Source organism: Aquarana catesbeiana, linkage group LG12, assembly GCF_042186555.1.
Source record: "Aquarana catesbeiana isolate 2022-GZ linkage group LG12, ASM4218655v1, whole genome shotgun sequence".
Classification (NCBI taxonomy): Eukaryota; Metazoa; Chordata; class Amphibia; order Anura; family Ranidae; genus Aquarana; species Aquarana catesbeiana.
This window is the reverse complement of record NC_133335.1, coordinates 116,566,914-116,589,457: the sequence shown is the minus strand read 5'-3', so window position 1 is coordinate 116,589,457 and position 22,544 is coordinate 116,566,914. Positions and strand designations below refer to the sequence as shown.

General features: G+C 44.9%; 1 protein-coding gene across 2 annotated transcripts in view; it reads right to left on the bottom strand.

Moving 5' to 3' along the window:
• The window catches only part of RETREG3 (reticulophagy regulator family member 3), a 947,700-nt gene that overhangs the window by 451,005 nt on the left and 474,151 nt on the right, over nt 1–22,544 (bottom strand). For both annotated transcript variants that reach the window (XM_073608287.1, XM_073608289.1), the window contains one exon: nt 14,124–14,261. In XM_073608287.1, the coding sequence (XP_073464388.1) occupies nt 14,124–14,261 (138 nt within the window). The remainder of the gene's footprint in view (nt 1–14,123; nt 14,262–22,544) is intronic.

Genomic DNA, 22,544 nt, shown 5'->3' with positions numbered 1-22,544 from the left:
CCCCTTCCCTCCCCCCTTCCTCTCCCTTATGCCTCCCCTTTCCCTCTTATCCTGTCCCCCCCCCCTTCCCTCCTGGTAACCCCCCCTCTTTTTTATACCGCGATTATTTAGGACTCAATTAGCCATTTTCCCTCCCTGGTGTCATGTGACTCGTTAGTATTACAAGGTCTCAGGTGTGAATGGGGAACAGGTGTGTTAAATTTGGTGTTATCGCTCTCACCCTCTCATACTGGTCACTGGAAGTTCAACATGGCACCTCATGGCAAAGAACTCTGAGGATCTGAAAAAAAGAATGGTTGCTCTATATAAAGATGGCCTAGGCTATAAGAAGATTGCCAAGACCCTGAAACTGATCTGCAGCATGGTGGCCAAGACCATACAGGGGTTTAACAGGACAGGTTCCACTCAGAACAGGCCTCGCCATGGTGGACCAAAGAGGTTGAGTGCATGTGCTCAGCGTCATATCCAGAGGTTGCCTTTGGGAAATAGATGTATGAGTGCTGCCAGAATTGCTGCCAAAGTTGAAGGGGTGGGGGGTCAGCCTGTCAGTGCTCAGACCATATGCCGCACACAGCATCAAATTGGTCTGCATGGCTGTCATCCCAGAAGGAAGTCTCTTCTAAAGATGATGCACAAGAAAGCCCGCAAACAGTTTGCTGAAGACAAGTAGGACATGGATTACTGGAACCATGTTCTGTGGTCTGATGAGAACAAGATAAACGTATTTGGTTCAGATGGTGTCAAGCGTGTTTGGCGGCAACCAGGTGAGGAGTACAAAGACAAGTGTGTCTTGCCTACAGTCAAGCATGGTGGTGGGAGTGTCATGGTCTGTGGCTGCATGAGTGCTGCCGACACTGGGAAGCTACAGTTCATTGAAGGAACCATAAATGCCAACATGTACTGTGACATACTGGGCTGCAGGGGAGTATTCCAACATGATTACGACCACTACCTTGCTAAAGAAGCTGAGGGTAAAGGTGATGGACTGGCCAAGCATGTTTCCAGAACCTAAACCCTAGTGAGCATCGGTGGGGCATCCTCGACCAGCTCCGTGATGTCATCATGGAGGAGTGGAAGAGGATTCCAGTGGCAATCTGTGAAGCTCTGGTGAACTCCATGCCCAAGAGGGTTAAGGCAGTGCTGTAAAATAATGGTGGCCATACAAAATATTGACACTTTGGGCCCAATTTCGACATTTTCACTTAGGGGTGCACTCACTTTTGTTGCCAGCGGTTTAGACATTAATGGCTGTGTGTTGAGTTTGTTATACAAGCTGTACACTCACTCCTTTCTTCAGTGTTTTCACATGAAAAGATATGATAAAATATTTACAAACATGTGAGGGGTGTACTTACTTTTGTGAGATACTGTATACCAGCTAGAATGGCCCATAGACGTAGCCAAGTTGTTTTTTCTGCCTTGTCTCATACTCCTGTAGGGGGTGATATAACCCCATGGGTCTGAATATGGTGCGCTGTGTCCATCAATGAACGAAAGAGAATTTTTTTTCTTTTCAACATTTTTGACCTTCTTTCATTTATTTAGCAACCCCCGCCCCCCAAAAAAAAAAAAAAAAAACAGTGGTGATTAAAATATCACCAAAAGAAAGCTCTACTTGTGTGAAAAAAAAAATCATATGGGTACAGTGTTGCATGAACGCATAATTGTCATTCAAATTGCGACAGTGCTGGAAGCTGAAAATTGGCCTGGGCAGGAAGGGGGTAAAAGTGCCCAGTATTGAACTAGTTAAAACATGGAGACTCTTCCACCAGTATCACGGTCGCTTTATTTAACCTGTAAATAGGAGGGGCCACGTCAGATGGCATAGTCCACATCTTCAGAAAAGATTCCTTGAAGAGATACCGTACAGCAAACCGTTTCGGAACCCCAAAAGGGTCTCTTAGGACGTTCCCAGTCCTTTGTCAAAACAGAGAGTCAGAGAAAGAGAGAGAAAGGCAGAGAAAGAGAGAAAGAGACAGAGAGGCAGAGAAAAGAGGCAGAGAAAAGAGACAGAGAGGCAGAGAAAAGAGACAGAGAGGCAGGAAAAAAGAGACAGAGAGGCAGGAAAAAAGAGACAGAGAGGCAGGAAAAAAGAGACAGAGAGGCAGGAAAAAAGAGACAGAGAGGCAGGAAAAAAGAGACAGAGAGGCAGAGAAAGAGACAGAGTGGCAGAGAGAGACAGACAGAGAAAAAGACAGGCAGAGAAAGAGACAGGCAGAGAAAGAGACAGGCAGAGAAAGAGACAGGCAGAGAAAGAGACAGAGAAAAATCCTTACATTAAAAAAAAAATATCTTCCCTGTTCACATTCTTAGGATTAGTTACCTGCTATGTTAGTGCTAAATCATTGGCTCCGATTTTCCTCCCAGCACTGCTCCTTTTCCCCCCTCCGCCAGGCAGGTCGGCATCTTCAGCAGCCCATCTCTGATCTCCTCCTCTCAATCAAACATGGCGGGCTCTGGAAGGGGGCGAGTTACAGCAGCGCCCATTGGCTCTGGAGGCAGTGGGAGGAGGATCTTCTGAAGTAGTCTAAGTTAACCCCTCGGTTTCCTAGTGCTGCTGCCTGACTGCTGTACCATTTTGGGCTGATTCCTCCCTGCCACTTCTATTGCCAGACTCTGGAGAATGAAAGGATAGGCTGTGGACAGACGGTGTCACTGACACTATGTAAGCCCCAAGTACTGCTGCTGCTGCCTCCTGCCTGGATCACAAGTTCAGCATCAGGGTGGCCGAATCTAGCTCCCCAGGCCATCAGGTCAGGACCGATCCCGGCTCCCCCTGCCCTGCAATCAGTAGAAGTGCAGTGCGGGCTCGGAGGCTCGCTGTTACAGATCATGCAGCCGCCCACCTGGTGCGCTCTTCAGGTGCAGACAGCAGCGGTTAGTGAGAGTCAGTGACAACCAGCCATATCCCCGCTAGTGTAAGCTAAGCTAGTTGGCAGCTGCCAAGTGCCAACAGACATCTAATCTATCTTTCAATGTTATTCCCAGAGCGAGCGGTGCTCCCCCCCCTATTTTTGGCCCTGGGTAGAAGGGAGGTTGCAGTGTGGCTACAAGAAAATTGCAAGCGTATCCCCGCCCACCTAATGTCCAAGCCACCAATAGTCGTGCAGAACAAAAAACCTGGCTGCTGCTGGGCTGTAACACAAGCTGCCAATAGAGGAGGAAGCCGGACCCCAAAACAATGGCTACCCATAGCCCAGCCCCCTGAAGCCCAGGCACAGAAAAGCCCATACAATAGGCTGCAGTCTACAGGAAAATGGCAGCAAAGACCTCAAGGGAGATGGCTGCTATGCACAGAAGACAAAAAGCGCACCGAACCAGCTGCAGGGGCCGCCAGGCAGCAGCATCACATAACGCCCGCCAGCCCAGAAAACAGATCCGGCCAGCACAGGGAGAGGACAGCAAGGCCACAATCCTAAGGTACAGCACCCAGAAAGGAGCCCAGAGGGATGAGTACTCAGAATGGGGGTGGGAACTCAGGGACAAAGCCGGCAAAGCAAAGGGTCTGGTAGGGAGGAGGGAGCAATGAAGGGCTGACCAACCTGAGAAGCACCCACACTCTGCACCTCACCCCGAAGGGAGGGGAAAAAAACTACTTACCAATCCAGGGAAGCTGCGGGAACACTCCAGAGACAAAACCACCTCTCCACTGAAGTGAGGGAAGTGACAGTCGGCAAAGGAAGCCCTGTGACGCGAATGTCCCAAGTTCAGTCGAATGTGCCCCCAAGAGACGTTTAACTCGCTGGCTGCCCCAATCCATGATGAGGCACGTTGTGGCCTACCCAGCGTTTGACTAGGGTAGCCTGGGGTGACCACTGGATCTATATTATCCAGACCCTCTATTGATTGAAGGTCCCAGCAGGGAGCTAGGTCACTTCTCCTGAACACTAGGCAGAAAGAACTGGATTGCCTATGCAGAGAGGACTGCCCATAGTCAGTACCTAGTTTCTTTTTCTGCCTAGTGTCCTACTCCTGTAGGTGGTGATATAACCCTATGGCCGAGAATATAACATACACTGTGTCCGTCAATGAATGTAAGAGAAACTGTTTTTTTGGGGGGGTACCTAGTTTTGGCAGTTCAGGAGTAGAAATTGAGCCCCCCACCCCATCCCTGCCCGCAACTTTCTGGGAAATGTCACAGGTGCCAGGAGGCTGCGGGACCATTCACAGGGCGCAACATGGAATCACAGTTGGCTGCCCACAGTTAACATGCTGGCGACAGGAGCTGGATCCCTGGACAGGTGAATTTCTGCTTATTAAAAGTGTTTGTAAACCCTGTACAACCACTTTTTCCTACAGATAAGCCTATAATAAGGCTTACCTGTAGGTACTGGAAATATCTCCTAAACCATACAAGGTTTAGGAGAAATTCACCATATACACTTGCTCCAACTTCATCGGCGCATGCGTACTGAAGAAAGGGCACAATCAGCCCGTTTCTATAGTACCCGTGTCGTGACCGTTGGCGCATGTGAGGGAGTGATGTCACGCGACTCCGCTGCAGACATGATTTTTGGGAACCTGGCTGAAGCTCCTCTTGCTTCTACTTCCATAGGATACAAGGCAGCAAAAAATGCCAGGAGGAGCACATAACCTCTCAGTTGGCTTGAACAAAAATAGAGAAATTCTTCTTTGCCTTCTTTTTCATGCCTATTGAAATATGTGGAGAAACCATGGGGGTTGATTTACTAAAATCTGGCGCAGCTCTCTATAGAAACCAATCAGCTTCCATTTTTTTTTTTGTCAAAGCTTAACTGAACAAGCTGAAGTTAGAAGCCAACTGGCTACTATGCACAGCTGCACAAGAATTTGCACTCTATAGTTTAGTAAATCAACCCCAATGAGTCCACTGTAGCCAGCATCTGGTGAGAAGCTGAAAAGTTTGGTGGAAAATCTTCAGCAACCTCCACAATTATGCCAGAGTCCACATAGGCAGGGGAAGGACAGGCAGAAGAGTGTTTATGACTGTTGGCAGCCACAGTTTCCAGAAGTGGAGATAGCCTTTGGAATAGTGGCAGCGAATTCTGCTTTAGTCAGGCAGTCAAATGTGGATTTGATTTAGGGGATGAAGCAGTGTCAATGTAAGACGCTGCTCCAGGATAAGGGAACAGCTATTAGAGAGGAACTTTCCTCTGCATGCAGCAGAATTCTTGCTAGTTATCCCATGTGCTCCAGCTCCCAAGCGCTGTAATCATAAAAGCAGAAAAGGAATAGATGAGGACTGGGTGGGTTCAGCATGTCCAGTATGAAGGAATCGCAATAACTCAGGTGCTAACTGAATTACTGTGGTAGGGTTTATTAGGCATCGGGCAACAGGTGACACAGAAAATCATCAGCTTGCATCGTCGGCGGACTGCGGTGTATGTTGTAGGATAAAAGGATAGAATGCACCTCTCTGAAAAAAGTTTTTTAATGTTTGGGAATCATTCATACAAACCTTGTCCCTAGATAATAAACAATCAACAGCACAATGTTTTTATATACCCAGTGGTGTATAAACATATTCCTTAAAAATAAACCAACCGGGGGCGTGGCCCGTGACTGGCATGGTGTGAGGAGTACTGATCGGGAGCTCCGCTTGCCCAAACTCCGTTTCTACTAATCCTGGGGCTAACATTGCTGTTTACGCCACCTATCAAAGCCTGCTAACAGCGTGCACACACAGAGAGCATGTCTCCACCGAAAAAAAACAATGGACACGGCTCAAAATTGGCAAAATATCACCTTCAGGACAAGGGGGCCGTGGAGGAAAATGGCGCCGACCCACCCTCTCCAGTGGATTCAGCAGCGGATGACACTGCTCGCATGTTGGCGGCTATATCGGACTGTAAAAGTACCCTTACCTGCAGAATCGAGGAGGTAAAGTTGACGTGTCTCTGATTCGCCAAGACCTCCAGAAACTAAGAGACCGGGTCACTGAGACGGAGACCCGCATCAGCCGGGTAGAAGATGAAATACCGCTATTGCAAGTCACGACCGAACGGCTGCAGCACCAGCTAAATGCGGTGCTTGCCAAGCAAGACGATATGGAAAACAGGTTGAGGAGGTGTAATCTTCGTTTTGTGGGGATGCCTGAGGGTGTGGAGGGCTCCAACCCCTCTTCATTTTTGGAAAACCTGCTTATATCCACATTCGGGCGGGCTGAGTTCTCCACCTCATTTGTTGAGTAGAGAGCCCACAGGCTGCCGGCCAGACCCCCTCCCCAAGGTGCACCTCCCAGAACATTTATTGCAAAAATGCTGAATTTCCGTGACCGAAATGCTGAATTTCCGTGACCGAGATGCTGTTCTCCGCCTCACCAGGCTGAAGGGTAATGTTCCCTTCAAGAATGGCGAGATTAAAGTCTTCCGACTTTTCGGCAGAAGTCCAGAAAAAGCACGCACAATTTACAGAAGCCAAGCGACAACTGAGGATCTGACACTACTCCTATGCGATGCTCTTTCCTGCCAGACTCCGGGTGGTTGGAGAAGACAGAGCCCATTTTTTCGACACGCCTGAAGCAGTCTTTGCGTGGTTGGAGGACAGAGCAGCGCCTGACCGAGCACCCTCCTAAAATCATAATCGACCGCAACCGATATGTGCCAACTCCTACCTGCGTGATTACCAAGCTACACAATTAATACAACGGGGTGCAATGAACCATGACTCACTAAGGTACTGTGATATATAATCCTGGCCCAAAGCCAACTCTGCGTTACCAAAGGGCGAACTTCTAACTAAAACTACTCTTATGCAGCATCCCCCCTTTTGGTTATATCTATAGCCCCCCTCCAATGCCTAATCCTTCTCTTGCAGGTATTCCCGTGTCCCCTGAAATAACTACCATTTACAGCCCCCTCACAAATAGCTAATGTTAGTGGAAGGCCGCCACCCACCATGACTCCCGGAAAACAACCTCATGTTTTCGTCTCCGTTTGTTCCCCACATGTATGTTATCCTGGAGGACACAGACTGGGAGTCTCACTCATCATGCTGCTGCTCACTCTGCAGCGAATGATTGTCCCCCTAGTTACGGGAACACTAACAGGTCCCGCTTTTTTAATGTTTTAAATGTAACGTTCGCCATTTGGCGCAAGCATTGTTTCCCTGGACTGTCCGGCTGCGGCGACTTACCCCCAAGGTATTTTGGGGGCATGTCTGCCTGGACAGGCCAGAGTGTTGGTATCTAACCCACAAAAGTCCTACTGTTTATGTATTTTAATACAATTTCCTAAAGATGAGAGGAGCTCTGTTTGCAGGCATTTGTTTGGTATACAGTTATATGTGCGATGTCCTGGGACCCTACATGTGGATATGTTACTTGGACCCTGGGGGATTGAGTTTAAATATCCTGCTCTTACTGCCCTGGTCTTTTTGGGCGATGCTGCAGGCCATGGTCCTGGTTGAGACCCACCTCACGGGGCCATTACTGCTATCACTGAAAAAACCCTGGGTGGGCTGGTTATATCAAGCCCCCCACACCGCCAATTCCAGAGGAGTCATGGTTCTGGTGGCCAAAACGGCTCAGTTCACCTTATTGACACTTAGATCCGACCCCCAGGGTAGGTTCCTATTTCTACACGCTAGAATAAATGGGCTTGAGCTTCTACTGATGGCAGTTTATATACCTCCCCCCTTTTCAGTTCAATGTATTGACAGAGGGTCTCTCTTTCATGTCCCAATTTCCCACTGTTCCAGCGCTTTGGTTGGGGGATTTTAATAATGTGGTGGATAGGGAACTTGACAGAATGACGTTGACATCTCCTGACACTATCTCTCACCAACACACGAGATTTGGTAGATTCCTTAACGAGCTAGCCCTAATAGACACCTGGAGACACTGCCAGTCACAAGACAAGGCATTCTCTTGTTTTTCGGCAACGCATAATTCGATGTCAAGGATAGATCATATTTTAATATCTCGCTCCCTCCTCCCTATACTTGGAGAAGTAGGGTTTAGTCCTCGTATATTGTCAGATCAGGCCCCATACTGGGCTGAGCTCAAACTCGACTCCCCACCCACCACATATACATGGAAGCTTAACCCTTTTTGGTTATCGGTAGTTCTGAAAATAGGTGAGATCGGGGTAGAGTGGGATATCTTCTTTCAAATTAATAGGAACTCAGCGCCCTTCGATGTGGTGTGGGACTCCTTTAAATCTCACACCCGTATGACACTCGCCCTATGTATAGCCAGATATAAGAAAAACCTCCTCTCAAGTGGTCAGGCAAGCAGAACAAGCCTTAGTAGATATAGAGAAAGAGTTTTCTACCAACCGCTTACCTTCCACAGCTGACCAATTAAAACAACAAGCCCGTGTGGTGACTGGCCTGCACTTCGAAAAAGCAAAGAGGAAAATATTCTATAGTAAACAAAGGATATATGAGTGTGGGGAGCGGGCGGGACGTCTCCTTGCCTACTTAGCCCATATGGATCTTAGACCGCCTACAGTGGTCTCCCTTCGGGGCGCCAATGGTGAGCTGATCACTGAGCCCGATAGGGTGGCTGGGGAGTTCCGCTCTTCCTTAACATCCTTGTATTCTTCAACTGTTAACAACCCCAGGGAGGAGACAGGAGCACTCCTAGCTAACATAGAACTGCCCACTTTCCCAATCTCATATTGAAATGTTGGAGGCCCCTATTACCATGGATAACATTGTTGAGGCAATATCCCACCTTAAACCATCGAAAGCACCCAGATCAGACGGTCTCCCCCTTGAATTTTATGCGACATACACCGAAACCGTGGTCCCTAGATTACACAAACTATTCTCCCACATATTTTAAATCTGGATCCCTACCCAACACTATGTGTGAGATTTATACAGTACTCATACCTAAACCTGGCAAAAATGTAGAACTTCCTGAATCATATCACCCAATATCCCTTCTTCAACTAGATATTAAAATCTTGGCCAAGGTCCTGGCGCTGTGTCTGAACAAAGTAATTCTTACCCTGATCCACGCGGATCAGACTGGGTTTATGCCAGCTAAAAATACGGCATACAACCTCCGCAGGCTATTTATGAACCTTCAAGCTGAGCATGACCAGTTGGGATCCAGAGTCATGGTGTCTTTGGACGCCGCAAAGGCGTTCAACTCTGTAGAGTGGGACTACCTCTGGCATTGCCTGGCACGGTTCGGATTTGGACCCAACTTAATCAGATAGATACAATTAATGTATCAGGACCCTAGCGCCAGGATATTGGTTAACGGGAGAGTTTCTGACGCCCTTTCCCCTTTCAAGAGGCACGCGTCAGGGGTGACCCCTATCCCCCTTGCTTTATGCCCTGGCGGTGGAACCCCTTGCGGCTTCATTGAGCTCACACCCGGGAATCATAGGTCTGAGGAGTGGGAGTCTGGTGGAGACAATCAGCCTATACGCTGATGACATGCTGTTGTATCTGAAGCTGGCCCCTCTCTGAAGACAGCACTAGTAACAATACAAACATTTGGTAGTTACTCAGGTTTAAAAATAAATTGGGACAAATCCCAATTCCTCCCTATCGATATAGGTGTCCCCACACAAATCCAAGCCTCTTCCCCTCTTATTATTGTCAGCTCCATGAAATACCTAGGCATAACCATCACCCGAGCCCTTGAAGAATACTCTAAATTAAATATAGAACCTCTGATTACAACCCTGAAAACTAAGACACAGACATGGGCCAAACTTCCCCTGGGTGTAATGGGCCGTGTGAACCTTATAAAAATGGTTATACTCCCCAAGTTCCTATATGTCCTGTGGCATGCTCCGATATATCTACCTCTCAGAATCTTTAAAACAATTGAAGCAATCCTTAACTCCTTTGTGTGGGGGAAAGCCCGACACAATCTATCTTGGCAAGTGCTGAAGAACCCCACTGATTTAGGGGGCACAGCACTACCTGACTTCAATCTCTATTACCTGGCAGCGCAACTATCGCACTTCTATTACTTAGATAAATGCGATAAAGACCGCTATCTGATCCTGATATGCTCCCCACATACCCATCTATACACTCACCCATTTCACATTATTCTCAGAGACCCTGCGGACCCCTGGGTGATGGGAAGTTGCAAGGGCTTATTATTTACTCATTGCAAAATCTGGGCAGTGGCGAGACGCAGACTGAATACGCCATCCACACATTTGCACACACCACTCTGGGACAACCCAGGTTTAAAGGAATTGTTATCCATACCAGACCATAACTTGTGGATCGTCCGAGGTGTGAGAAATTTGTCAGATGTCTATCATGACAATACTCTGAAATCCTTTCAACAGCTTAAGGATGAATTTAATCTCCCTAATTCCATGCATTTTCGGTATCTCCAGCTCCGTCATGCTCTCCAGGCCCAGTTTCATGATAATCCACCTAACCTAGAGCAATTGGATATTCTCAACATAATAAGGGGACAAGACCCCTCCAAACTCATTTAAATTTTTTATAATTCTATCCTTCGCCCCACAGCTACGATACTTGCTTACGGGTTAAAAAAAATCGAATGGCTGGCGAAGTGGGGGAGCTGGAGGATGATGAGTGAGAGGACGTGCTAGACAACTGCAAAACAGTCTCTACTAGGCTTTCCGATCGCCACACACAATTATATAATTTTACATAGATCATACCTGACCCCCCTTCGGCTGGCTAGATTCAGACCTTATCACAAACCCTTATGCCCCAGATGGGACAGTCCCTCTGGCACCTTCTTTCACCTTATTCGGTCGTGCCCGGTAATACACGACTATTGATCTCACATAGTGCAATTCATACACGATGAAATGGGATCTCCCCTGAAGTTGTGCCCCAAACAATGTTTACTGGGAATTTTCCCAGACCCAGACTCAGACAAATTCCATATCATATTCCTACGGGAATCATGGTTTATAGCTAGGCTGCTCATAGCAAGGAAATGGTTAAGGGTAGATCCACCGACACTTCAGGAATGGATAGTTGGTGTCAATAATGTCTTGCCCTATAAAAAAGAAACATATGCCCATAGGGGCTGCCCCACCAAATATGGGAAAATATGGGACTCTTGGTTGGGAAATGCGGCCACGTGCAATGCAGCAACTGAAAATACCCCAGAGTGTTAAACACTCAACCTATTGGGTAATATATCTACAAAAAAACAACCAGTAATTGTATTTAACTATATGAATTTAAAAAAAAAAAATTGTTTATATGTGCAATGTGCAAAAAGAATGTGAATGTCAAACTGAATATACTGTCGACTTTGTCAATCATACTATTTTCATGCATATGTCACCAAAGCTTATGCCCTGTAAATGTGTACTCTTCTCAAATAAACAACCACGTTATTTGTAAAAAAAATAAAAATAAACCCCCCCATTACTGCCCCCCTTTGGCGCATTTTTAACAATGAAAACTTCTTCTGTCTGAGGACCCTGGTCACTGAGAGGGAAGAGGTGTGTGACCAACCCACTGCCCACCCTTGGCTTAGAATAAAGATCACGATTCGCGCACGATTTTTTCGGCATAACATAATCTTTCACATTATACAAAAAAATTGGGCTACCTTTACGGTTTAGTTTTTTTTTAAAATTTATTAAAGTGTATTTTTTCCGCAAAAATTGCGTTTGAAAGACTGCTGCGCAAATACAGTGAGACATAATATATTGCAACAACCGCCATTTTATTCTATAGGGCCTCTGCTAAAAAAATATATACAATGTTTGGAGGTTCTAAGTAATTTTCTAGCAAAAAAATATTTTTTTAACTTGTAAGCAACAAGTGTCAGAAAAAGGCTTAGTCTTTGAAGAGGAACTGCATAATAAAAACATCTTTGCCATTCTGAAGCTTCCCTCCAACCACTTTGCATATTATTTTATACTGTATATACTGTGATTCTGTACTTGCCAATTATGCTGCAAAAATCTCCCTCCACTAAGTCTGGCTGCATGCATTTTAACTGTGGGCAGCTGAAGCTGCTGCCTGTTCACTTCCTGGATTTACACAGACAAACAGAGGCACACCTCCAGCTCTGCAGCTCTCATTGGCCCCTTCCAGGCAAACTCTCATGAGAGTTAGAGAGAGAGCTGTGCATGATGTCATAAGCCTAGGCTAATGACCAGACAAGAAACAGGAAGTGGGCTGTATAAGGTATTTACTGGCAGAAAAAATTTTTTACCATCCAAAGTTAAAACAACAAGGACAGAAGATTAAATAGATGGAAAGATGAAAAAATGACTGAAGGTCCACTTTAATGCAGAGGTCCGTCCACCCCCGCTAAAATTCAAAGCCAGCAGCTACACATACTGCAACTGCTGACTTTTAATAGGACCACCACCTGTCCTGGAGTCCAGCGATGCCGGCACTGCAGCTGATGTTTCCATCAGCTGTCGGGTGCTGCCGCCGCCATTGCCGGTAAGGGAACACGGCAGTGAAGCATTACGGCTTCACGTCGGGTCCCTACTGCGCATTCACGAGGCACTGCTGCGCTCTCCTACTGGCTCAGCGGCGTGGGAAGGAGGAGGGAAATGAGCTGCTGACGTAATTCGCAGTGGCCTGGTCTCCAGGAAGTGGGGACAGGGTACCCATCAAAGACAGGTATCCGCTCCGCCCTCCCCCCGGAAAGGTGCCAAATGTTGCACTGGAGGGGGAGAGGAGACGAGACAAATGAGTGGAAGTTCGACTGTTGGGTGGAACTCCACTTTAAGTGGTTAAACTGACCTCATTTACAGACCGAAGTTCATTCCTTTGATCTAAAAGAACTAAATGATACTTTGGTTATAGTTATCTCTCAGTGCTGACAATGTTGCAATAAACTTGGAAGGCTGCCTGTTTTTTTTTTTTTTTTTACAGCTGTCGGCTGTGAGCAGAGGACTTTCTGAACTGAATCAAGGAAATACAGGATGAAGACCGCGAAGGGAGTTGAATCGAGGTCGTGACTTTTTAAGGATCTCGCAGCTCTACTACCATTTAACAGATCGTGCTACTCCAATTACTAACTAAAAGCAAAAAAAAAAAAAAAAAAGATATGAAGTAGTGTGAACTACAGATCTAAGTAATGATACAGCAAGATATGTATAGGCAGGAACAAATATGTACTGTACAGGTACATGGGAAGCCTGCCCACGTTGCTGGTCCTGTCCAGGATCTAGGCTTCACCCAGTACTGTTTATACTATCCCTAAGTTGTCTTCAGGGTCTGGGTACTATAGGAACTGTCAATGGCCTGGGACCTGTATGTAATGTATATCATACTGCAGCTAATTCACTCATTGCACCACATGCCAAGGTGAGCGCTCAACACATGGTCCAGTACCTAAAGAAAACATTAAAGCTCAGCCCAGCCGTCATGGGGTCCAGGCACACATCAAGGGTAACCGAACCAGAAACTGCTAGTGCGCCATAAGGAAATAAGGAAAGGGACCTTGATAGAATGAAAGGAAAACTGGTGGAAAAAATCTTCTCCAAGAGGAGAAGGGAGAACATCACTTAAAAACACTAACAACCAACTGGAGCCTCACTGAGTAGGTGGGGATATATGGGTACACTGGGGGGGTGGAGGTAGAGGCATGTAACCAAGGGTCTATGAATCAATTCCTGCGTCCTCTACTGTATGATTGGGATAAAAAAATTTTGGGCCAATTGCTGGGTACACTTCCTCTATTCAGAAAATCTTGTATTCTTCTTCTCACTGAATGAAAGTCTTTTGTGACTGAAAGAGACGAGATGGTAACGTCCATGTACCTCTGTCCAAAAGAATACAAGGCTTTTTCTAAATGTACGAAGCGCACAATGCGTGACTTACTATAATCAGTGCACTGCAGCTGAAACTTCATGTCTGTGTCTTGCATTTGATGCTTAAACTACAGTGGGGGCTGAATGAAGGTAATAACGGCTTTGAATGGAGCAGCAGGCATACATGGGACACTGATTAGAGGGAATATATTTTTACACGCAAATGGCCTAAAAAACGTTTTTTCTCCAGAAGTTAAGCTTTAAGAGTCAAATAATTATTTTTGTTTATATGGATCTCTAAAAAATTTGCATTTTTAGAATGCAGGACTTTATACATACAACATTTTTACTTTGCACATGAAATCAATTTACAACAATTATCTAGGAGAACATAGAGATGGGAAAATCATAATAGATATCGCAGTTTGCTTCATAATATTTAGCAACACTTACACTGTCTCTCATTCTGCTTAGACATCATGTATCCACGGACACTAAAGTCCAATCGCTGCAGGGTTGGCTCCAGTTTCTGGTACACACGCTGTCCCATACGGTGATATAATGCCAGAGGCCAGAGCAAGATACAAAGAACTGTAAGAAAAAAAAAAACAGGTGTCAGGAATGCATCAAATGTCCTTCAGAGGTAAACCAAGCCCAGACTACGGCCAAATAAAGCAACATACACCAGAGCAATAACGTCCTGGAAAAGATGCATAGTATACCATTAACTGACATATCAGCATGGACATCACACCACTTCCTCAAACTCAATCTTTCTAAAACTGAGCTCATAGATTTTCCTCCAGCTCATGCACCCTTCCCTGACTGCCCCATCAGTCCCTTCCCTCATGCCAAGGTACTAGGTGTAATACAAGACTCTGACCTGTCCTTTCAGCCCCAAATCCAATCACTGTCCAAATCGTGCAGACTTGACCTCCAGAACATCTCCAAAATGCGCCCGTTTCTAACCGTTGACATCACTAAGCAACTTATACACACCCTTGTTATCGCTCGCCTTGACTATAGTATTTCCCTCCTCATTGGCCTACCATTCCACAAGCTATCCCCTCTTCAGTCTATCATGAATGCCGCTGCCAGACTCATCCACCTTACCATCTGTTCAGTGTCCGCCACTTCTCTCTGCCAATCCCTCCACTGGCTTCCCTTTGCCCAACGAAAAAAATTCAAAACACTAACAATAACATACAAAGCCATTTACAATTCTGCTCCGAGCTACATCACCAATCTCATCTCCAAATATCACCCAAACCGTCCTCTCCGCTCCTCCCAAGACCTAATCCTCGCTAGCTCCCTTGTCTCCTCCTCCCATGCTCATCTCCAGGACTTTACCAAAGCCTCTCCCATCCTCTGGAACTCATTACCCCAATCTGTCCGGTTATCTCCTACTCTGTCCACTTTTAGGCGATCCCTGAAAACTCATCTCTTCAGGGAGGCCTATCCTGCTAACAATCAAATCTTCTACTCCCCTCATCAGTTCATTCATCACAGTCCCTACCTTTTGTTTCACCAGCCCCTCCCTCTTAGATTGTAAACTCCCAGAAGTAGGCCCCTCCAACCCTCTTGTTTTGAATTGTACTGTTGGTGTATTGTCTCCCTTTATATTGTAAAGCGCTGAGTAAACTGTTGGTGCTCTATAAATCCTGAATAATAATAATAATTCAATTAAGTAAAGGAATGAAAGGTAAGAGACCCTCAAAAATATGAACTGCCAACACTGAGCCCCTAGATAAATGATTAAAGTGAACAGGGATCTTCAATAGGTAACAGGGTTACTAAGTCCAAAGGGACTAAGAATTATGCAGATGAAACTGCTATCTATTTGAGCAAGATGAATCATGGGTGACAGACAAAATAATACTAGATATAAAGGTAAATTTTGATGTTTAGTTGTGGAATGAATTTAGAGTGAGGCACCACAACTAGTTCATTGTAAATCATTTGAAAAGTCAAAACTGAGAAATTTGAGTCAAATTGTATAGGAATAACACTTTTTGGCGCTGGCCCAAATAAAATAATAATGAGTTAATCGTGCATGAATGGGTATGTTGTGTGAATGGGTATGCTGGGGCTTTTAGCCCTACTTCTGTTCTGTAGCTCTGTACAGATGTGCCCCCCCCCCCACATTCTGTTTCTATGAGGCACATTCCTCAGGGTGCTTACCGGGTTTGGGCACCAACACCACCACCGCCTCGGACATAGAGTCCAGAAGTGAACCAAGAGTAGAGAATTGTGAGAGGTGGGAGGTTAATCTGGGGGCCAACAGCTCATGATGCACCGAGTAAAACTATATGGGTATACACCATCCGGACCATGGGCCTTTCCCGACTGCATGCAACCCATGGCCGTCTGAATCTCCTCCAGTGTTATGTCCTCTTCCAATGCTTTGCTTTGGTCTGGGTCAAGTGTAGGAAACGGTATCAGGTCTAGGTAATCAGACAGGTCAGTAACAGTATAATTCACCTTAGAGGAGTACAGTTCTTGGTAAAACTATAAAAACCTACTGCTTATTGTCTCAGGGGTGGTCAAGAGTGTGCCGTACGTGTCCTTAAGCCTACCCACATGAGTCATTGCATATTGTTCTTTAGCTAACCAGGCTAGAAGCCTGACATTTTTGTCCCCATACTCGAATACCCTCTGGGCGCTGGCTAACATGGATTTCTTAAGTAAGGTCCACTCCCAGCAGTGATAGTTCCTTGATAGTGTATTGCCTGGAGACATAGTTATCCGAGTTCGGGGTTCCGACATATAATTGTTGCTTTTCCTGGACCTGTTCCTCTAACTGCCTAAGAGACTGCATAGATGCCCTCTTTTTGTTTGCAATCTTTCTGATATACTCGCCCCTCAACCAGGCCTTAAATGCATCCCATACTATTAGTGGCCCAGAGGAGTCTGCATTGCTCAGCCAAAAAGTTGCATAATTTAGGCATCTCCTCCTGGATCTCTGTATCCATAATCCAGTATTTGGATAGTCTCCACAACCTCTGGCCCCCAGGTGGAGCCGCCTGAACTGTGACCATTAGTGGAGCATGATCTGAGATGCCGTGGGAGAGAATCTCAGTGGATACTGTCTCCCGCAGCAGGTGAGGGGAGACAAAAGCCATGTCTATGCGGGACAGCGTCCGATAAATGGTGGAGAGGCAGGTGAACTGGGCATCAGAGGGGTGGAAATGGCACCAGAGATCCGTCAGTGAAAAGAGGATGCCCATTGGGATAGGTCGGTGGTGGCAGAGGGAGAGGGCCGGAGTCTATCCCACTCGTTAGACATGACCAAATTAAAATCCACCACAAGCAGTACCCTACTCACATCATGTTGTATAAGAGTTTGCATCAGCGTATGAAGTAAGGTAGTATCAGCAGGGGGAGGCAAGTATATTCCTACTATTACATATGGAGATCCTGCTATTAGTGCATGCACAAGAACATATCTGCCCCCGGGATCAGTTCTGACTACCACCAGTTGGAAAGCCACGGATCTATGCACCAGAACACTTATCCCTCTAGCGTAATTGGAGGAGGAAGCATGGTAATGGGCACAAACCCAGGCTCTTTTTAAAGAAAAGTAAATGATCGCGCTTAGGGGTCCGTCTAGGTATGCTGCCTCCCCTAATATAGCTCCCCAGAGGGGTCTATAAACACAAACAATACAAAAAAGGGGGGGGGATAGTGGCGCTTCCTAGTTTGGGTAAGGGTGCCAGATGATAGTATCACTAACCTTAACGGTGAAAAAAATAATAACTTTTGTATAAAAAATAATGCTCAGTGAGCTGTCAGTGCGTGACTGGTAAATAGGCTATTATTCACTTAGCGAGACGATCCTGCCAAAAACATGACTCATCTTCACTAAGTGAGTGTTTCCCACTAGTAAATATACCCTGATGTGTCAATCTCTAAGTGCATACTAGGTAGCTATTGCTCCATATTGCCAATCCTATATATTAGTAAAACCATAAGTGAATGTGTAAGATGATGCACACTTGTATAGACCTTATTAAAGCACATAACCTCAATTATAAACCATATAAGAAAATATACAATGAAAAATATATACAGTAAAAAATATATAATAAAAAATATGTATATATATAGGTGCACAAAAACTTAGTGATAGTCCATAGATATATGTAGAACCCCACTCGGGGTTAGCACCCCAATTAGTAAATACGAGTGTTCCAACAGGTCTTGGTGCACCTGTGTGTAGCTAATAGTCCATCAGGTAAATTAAATCTCCATTCATAATACTTGACATAAAAACGGTGACTGTGAGTGTTCAAAGATTCCACTTGTGACTTCGTGCTCCCCCTCAAGCATCCCCACTCACCAGATCCCCTCACCCCCACGGGGGTAATGCGCTTATCTTTAGGCCCACCATGGTTGCTCCACCGGTCTCATCCAAAGGTCTGGGATATTTCACCTTCCTGTAGATGTTATCTCTGTGGTTGGCTCCTCATAGAGGAAAAAAGATATAGGCTCCCATAGTGTAGTAAAAAACGCTGGGTTTTATTTGAAAAACAACAACTTGATCCAAACAATAACAACTTAAAAAAATATATGTATAAAAAATATATTTGTAAAATTCCTGGATAGACCAAAAATATCCCACAAGCTGCACACAGTGCCGTTTGTAATAATAGGCAGCTGGTGTAGGATGTGTCGGCTAGCACAGCAGGGGACGCTGGGCATATGATGTGGAATAAGCAGTAGCGCGCTGCGTTCCACCTGCGCTCCAGCTGTCTCTACCAGGAAGTGACGTAGCGTGCGTGGCGCCATCATACGCGTTTCGTCATTAACGCTGAGAACGTCAATGACGAAACGCGTACGGTGGCGCCACGCACGCTACGTCACTTCCTGGTAGAGACAGCTGGAACGCAGCGCGCTGCTGCTGATTCCACATCATACACCCAGCGACCCCTGCTGTGCTAGCCGACACATCCTACACCAGCTGCCCATTATTACAAACGGCACTGTGTGCAGCTTGTGGGAAATTTTTGGGCTATCCAGGAATTTTACAAATATATTTTTTATACATATATTTTTTAAGTTGTTATTGTTTGGATCAAGTTGTTGTTTCTCAAATAAAACCCAGCGTTTTTTACTACACTATGGGAGCCTATATCTTTTTTCCTCTATGAGGAGCCAACCACAAAGATAACATCTACAGGAAGGTGAAATATCCCAGACCTTTGGATGAGACTGGTGGAGCAACCGTGGTGGGCCTAAAGATAAGCGCATTACCCCCGTGGGGGTGAGGGGATCTGGTGAGTGGGGATGCTTGAGGGGGAGCCAAAGTCACAAGTGGAATCTTTGAACACTCACAGTCACCGTTTTTATGTCAAGTATTATGAATGGAGATTTAATTTACCTGATGGACTATTAGCTACACACAGGTGCACCAAGACCTGTTGGAACACTCGTATTTACTAATTGGGGTGCTAACCCCGAGTGGGGTTCTACATATATCTACGGACTATCACTAAGTTTTTGTGCACCTATATATATATACATATTTTTTATTATATATTTTTTACTGTATATATTTTTCATTGTATATTTTCTTATATGGTTTATAAATTGAGGTTACGTGCTTTAATAAGCTCTATACAAGTGTGCATCATCTTACACATTCACTTATGGTTTTACTAATATATAGGATTGGCAATATGGAGCAATAGCAACCTAGTATGCACTTAGAGATTTACACATCAGGGTATATTTACTAGTGGGAAACACTCACTTAGTGAAGATGAGTCATGTTTTTGGCAGGATCGTCTCGCTAAGTGAATAATAGCCTATTTACCAGTCATGCACTGACAGCTCACTGAGCATTATCTTTTATACAAAAGTTATTATTTTTTTCACAGTTAAGGTTAGTTATACCATCATCTGGCACCCTTACCCAAACCAGGCTCTTTTTAACCCCAGGATCCTGGCACCCATTAAGTAGGTTTCTTGTAAAATGCATATCTTGGGATTATGCTTTTGTATGTATTTAAGTACTAGGGACCATTTTATTGCAGAGTTAAGGCCTCTAACATTCCAAGACAGCACTGTAAAATTAGCCATACTCCTTACATAACTATAAATAAAAAGGATACCAGTTTGCCGAGATACTCTGGGCTCATCCGCAGGTGCGCAGCCCCCCACCATCCTTCGCGATTTAAAGCCCGCCATCCTTTGATCACATGGCGACTGGTTTGTGTTGCTGGAGAACCAAAAACTTGGAGAGTCAGAACATGTCTAAGACAGACATCTGGGTCATGTCAGAGTACTTACATAGAATCGGTTACACCGGGACTTCATCTCAGGGTAGGATCCAAGGTAGATCCGAGGACGGGGTCACTTAAGCCTCAATGCCGAGGGGAAATTTCAGCTTTTTGCCCCGTTTCGGGCCTCCAGGGGTTCTAGAAGGCATGCAGGGGCTGTCAGTCCACTAAACTACAATTTTGTCCCAGAAACGGATTCCTCTCCAGCAGAGCTCAGAAGGCACATCTGCTCAGTCCACCATCCCGGCTACACCCCCCCCCCCCCCAATTTTTTTTTTCTTTATAGACAGAACATTATGTGCCAGTTTAATCAAACTGATCAATGTGACCACATTTATTTTGAATCTTTTTTCCAATCATGGTAAAATGAAGGTTACATTTAAAAGTACACATGGTATAAAATAACACAAAATAACCACTTGACTTCCGGGAGGAGGAGCTGGTGGGTGTGACCAAGGGGATATTCACCCCTTATATTTCATGGCCCCTCCCCCTTCTCCTTAATAGCCAAGTCGACTAGAACCTGGTGGATGGGATCTGTGGGAGACTCTATGCCACAATGCTTTTTCCTCTCTTTTAATCTTTATGGATGCTCAAATTTACTTGCTAAGTGATTATGATGTAAGTAATGCCATGCCTGTATTATTCCATGACTATGTAGCATTATATGTTAGGGTTTGTTGGAGGACTACTTTGCATTGAAATTTCATAGATACTGTACTCCCTGTGAAAACCCCTGATGAAGGAGACAACAATTCATCTCTGAAACGCCGTTGGGTTCAGGAAGTTGTATCATTTCTCAGTGCTATTCTTTGCACATTATATTGCATCCTTGGTCATGTGTTATATATGTTTTTTACATGTACAATAAAATTAATATATTTTTTCTACAACTTTGATGTGGTAGTGCCTCTAAAGTCCCACCCCTAGGGGGTTCCTCCTTTTCTATTTACCCCCTTAAAATGGTTGTAAACCCTCACATATACCCAGTGAAGTGAACAGCCTCAGATGATACACAGAGATTAAACAAATCCTCCTACAGAAGTTTTACTTGTTTAGCCCTCTCTAACCTACACCCCTCCAAAAGGGCAGAATCATGTGAAAATCCTTCTGCATCTATCAGGAGCAGAGAGGAAACAGGGAGGCTGCAGTTACAGTGAGAGCTGATTGGAAAAAAGGAACACACCCCCTCCTTACAGCAACACAACTGTGTTGTGAATAGACAAGCTGTGTGCTGAGCTCCCTTCCCTGACACAAATTTATCTTGTGTGTTGGGAAAACTAGTCAGAAGTGACTCATGCTGATAACAGCATAATGAAGCACCATAAAGAAACAACACTTACATCTTTGGAGAGAGAAAGGAAAACTTGGGCTGCAACTAATGATTATTATCATAATCGATTGCGGTAATTGGCCGATTATTGTTTTGATTAATCGGACAAAAACCTAAAAAAAAGTGAGGAGTATAATTTAGTTAATATGTATAGTTTTAAAAAAAGACAATTTATTCTTAAATGCCTATATGCAGTGGTAAATATAAATAACCAGCTATATGGTTAGGAAACAAAATATCTAATCCATAACAGACAGAAAGCGATATATAGAGTTAAAATGTCAGGTTTCTGTGATGTAAAAAAACGAGACAAAGATGAATCATTTCAGAACTTTTCCCACCTTTAATGTCACCTATAAACTGTACAACTCAGTTGATCAACAAACTGAAATCTTTTAGGTGGAGGGAAGCAAAAATAAAAAACTAAAATAATATGGTTGCATAACTGTGCACACCCTTAAATTAATACTTTGTTGAAGCACCTTTTGATCTTATTAGAGCACTCAGTCTTTTTGGGGTTAGGAGTCAGCATGGCATATCTTGACTTGGCAATATTTGCCCACTCTTCTTTGCTAAAACAAATCTGTCAGATTGCATCTCCTGTGCACAGCCCTCTTCAGATCACCCACAGATTTTCAAATCGGATTCAGGTCTGGGCTCTGGCTGGGCCATTAGAAAACTTTAATCCACTGGTGAAGCCATTTCTTTGTTGATTTGGATGTATGCTTTGGGTCATTGTCATGTTGAAAGATGAAGATACTCTTCATGTTCAGCTTTCTAGCAGAAGCCTGAAGGTTTTGTGCCAATATTGACTGGTATTTGGAACTGTTAATAATTCCCTCTACTTGACTAAGGCCCCTGTTCCAGATGAAGAAAAATAGCCCCAAAGCATGATGCTGCCACCACCATGCTTCACTGTGGGTATGGTGTTCTTTTGGTGATGTGCAGTGTTGTTTTTGCGCCAAAAAAATCTTTTGGAATTATGGCCAAAAAGTACAATCCTTGGTTTCATCAGACCATAAACACATTTTCCCACATGATTTTGGGAGACTTCAGATTTGTTTTTGCAAAATGTAGCCGGGCTTGGATGTTTTTCTTTGTAAGAAATGGCTTCCGTCTTGCCACTCTATGCCATAGCCCAGACATAAGAAGAATACGGGAGATTGTTGTCACATGTACCACACAGCCAGTACTTGCCAGATATTCCTGCAGCTCCTTTAATGTTGCTGTAGGCCTCGTCAGTCTCGCTGACCAGTTGTC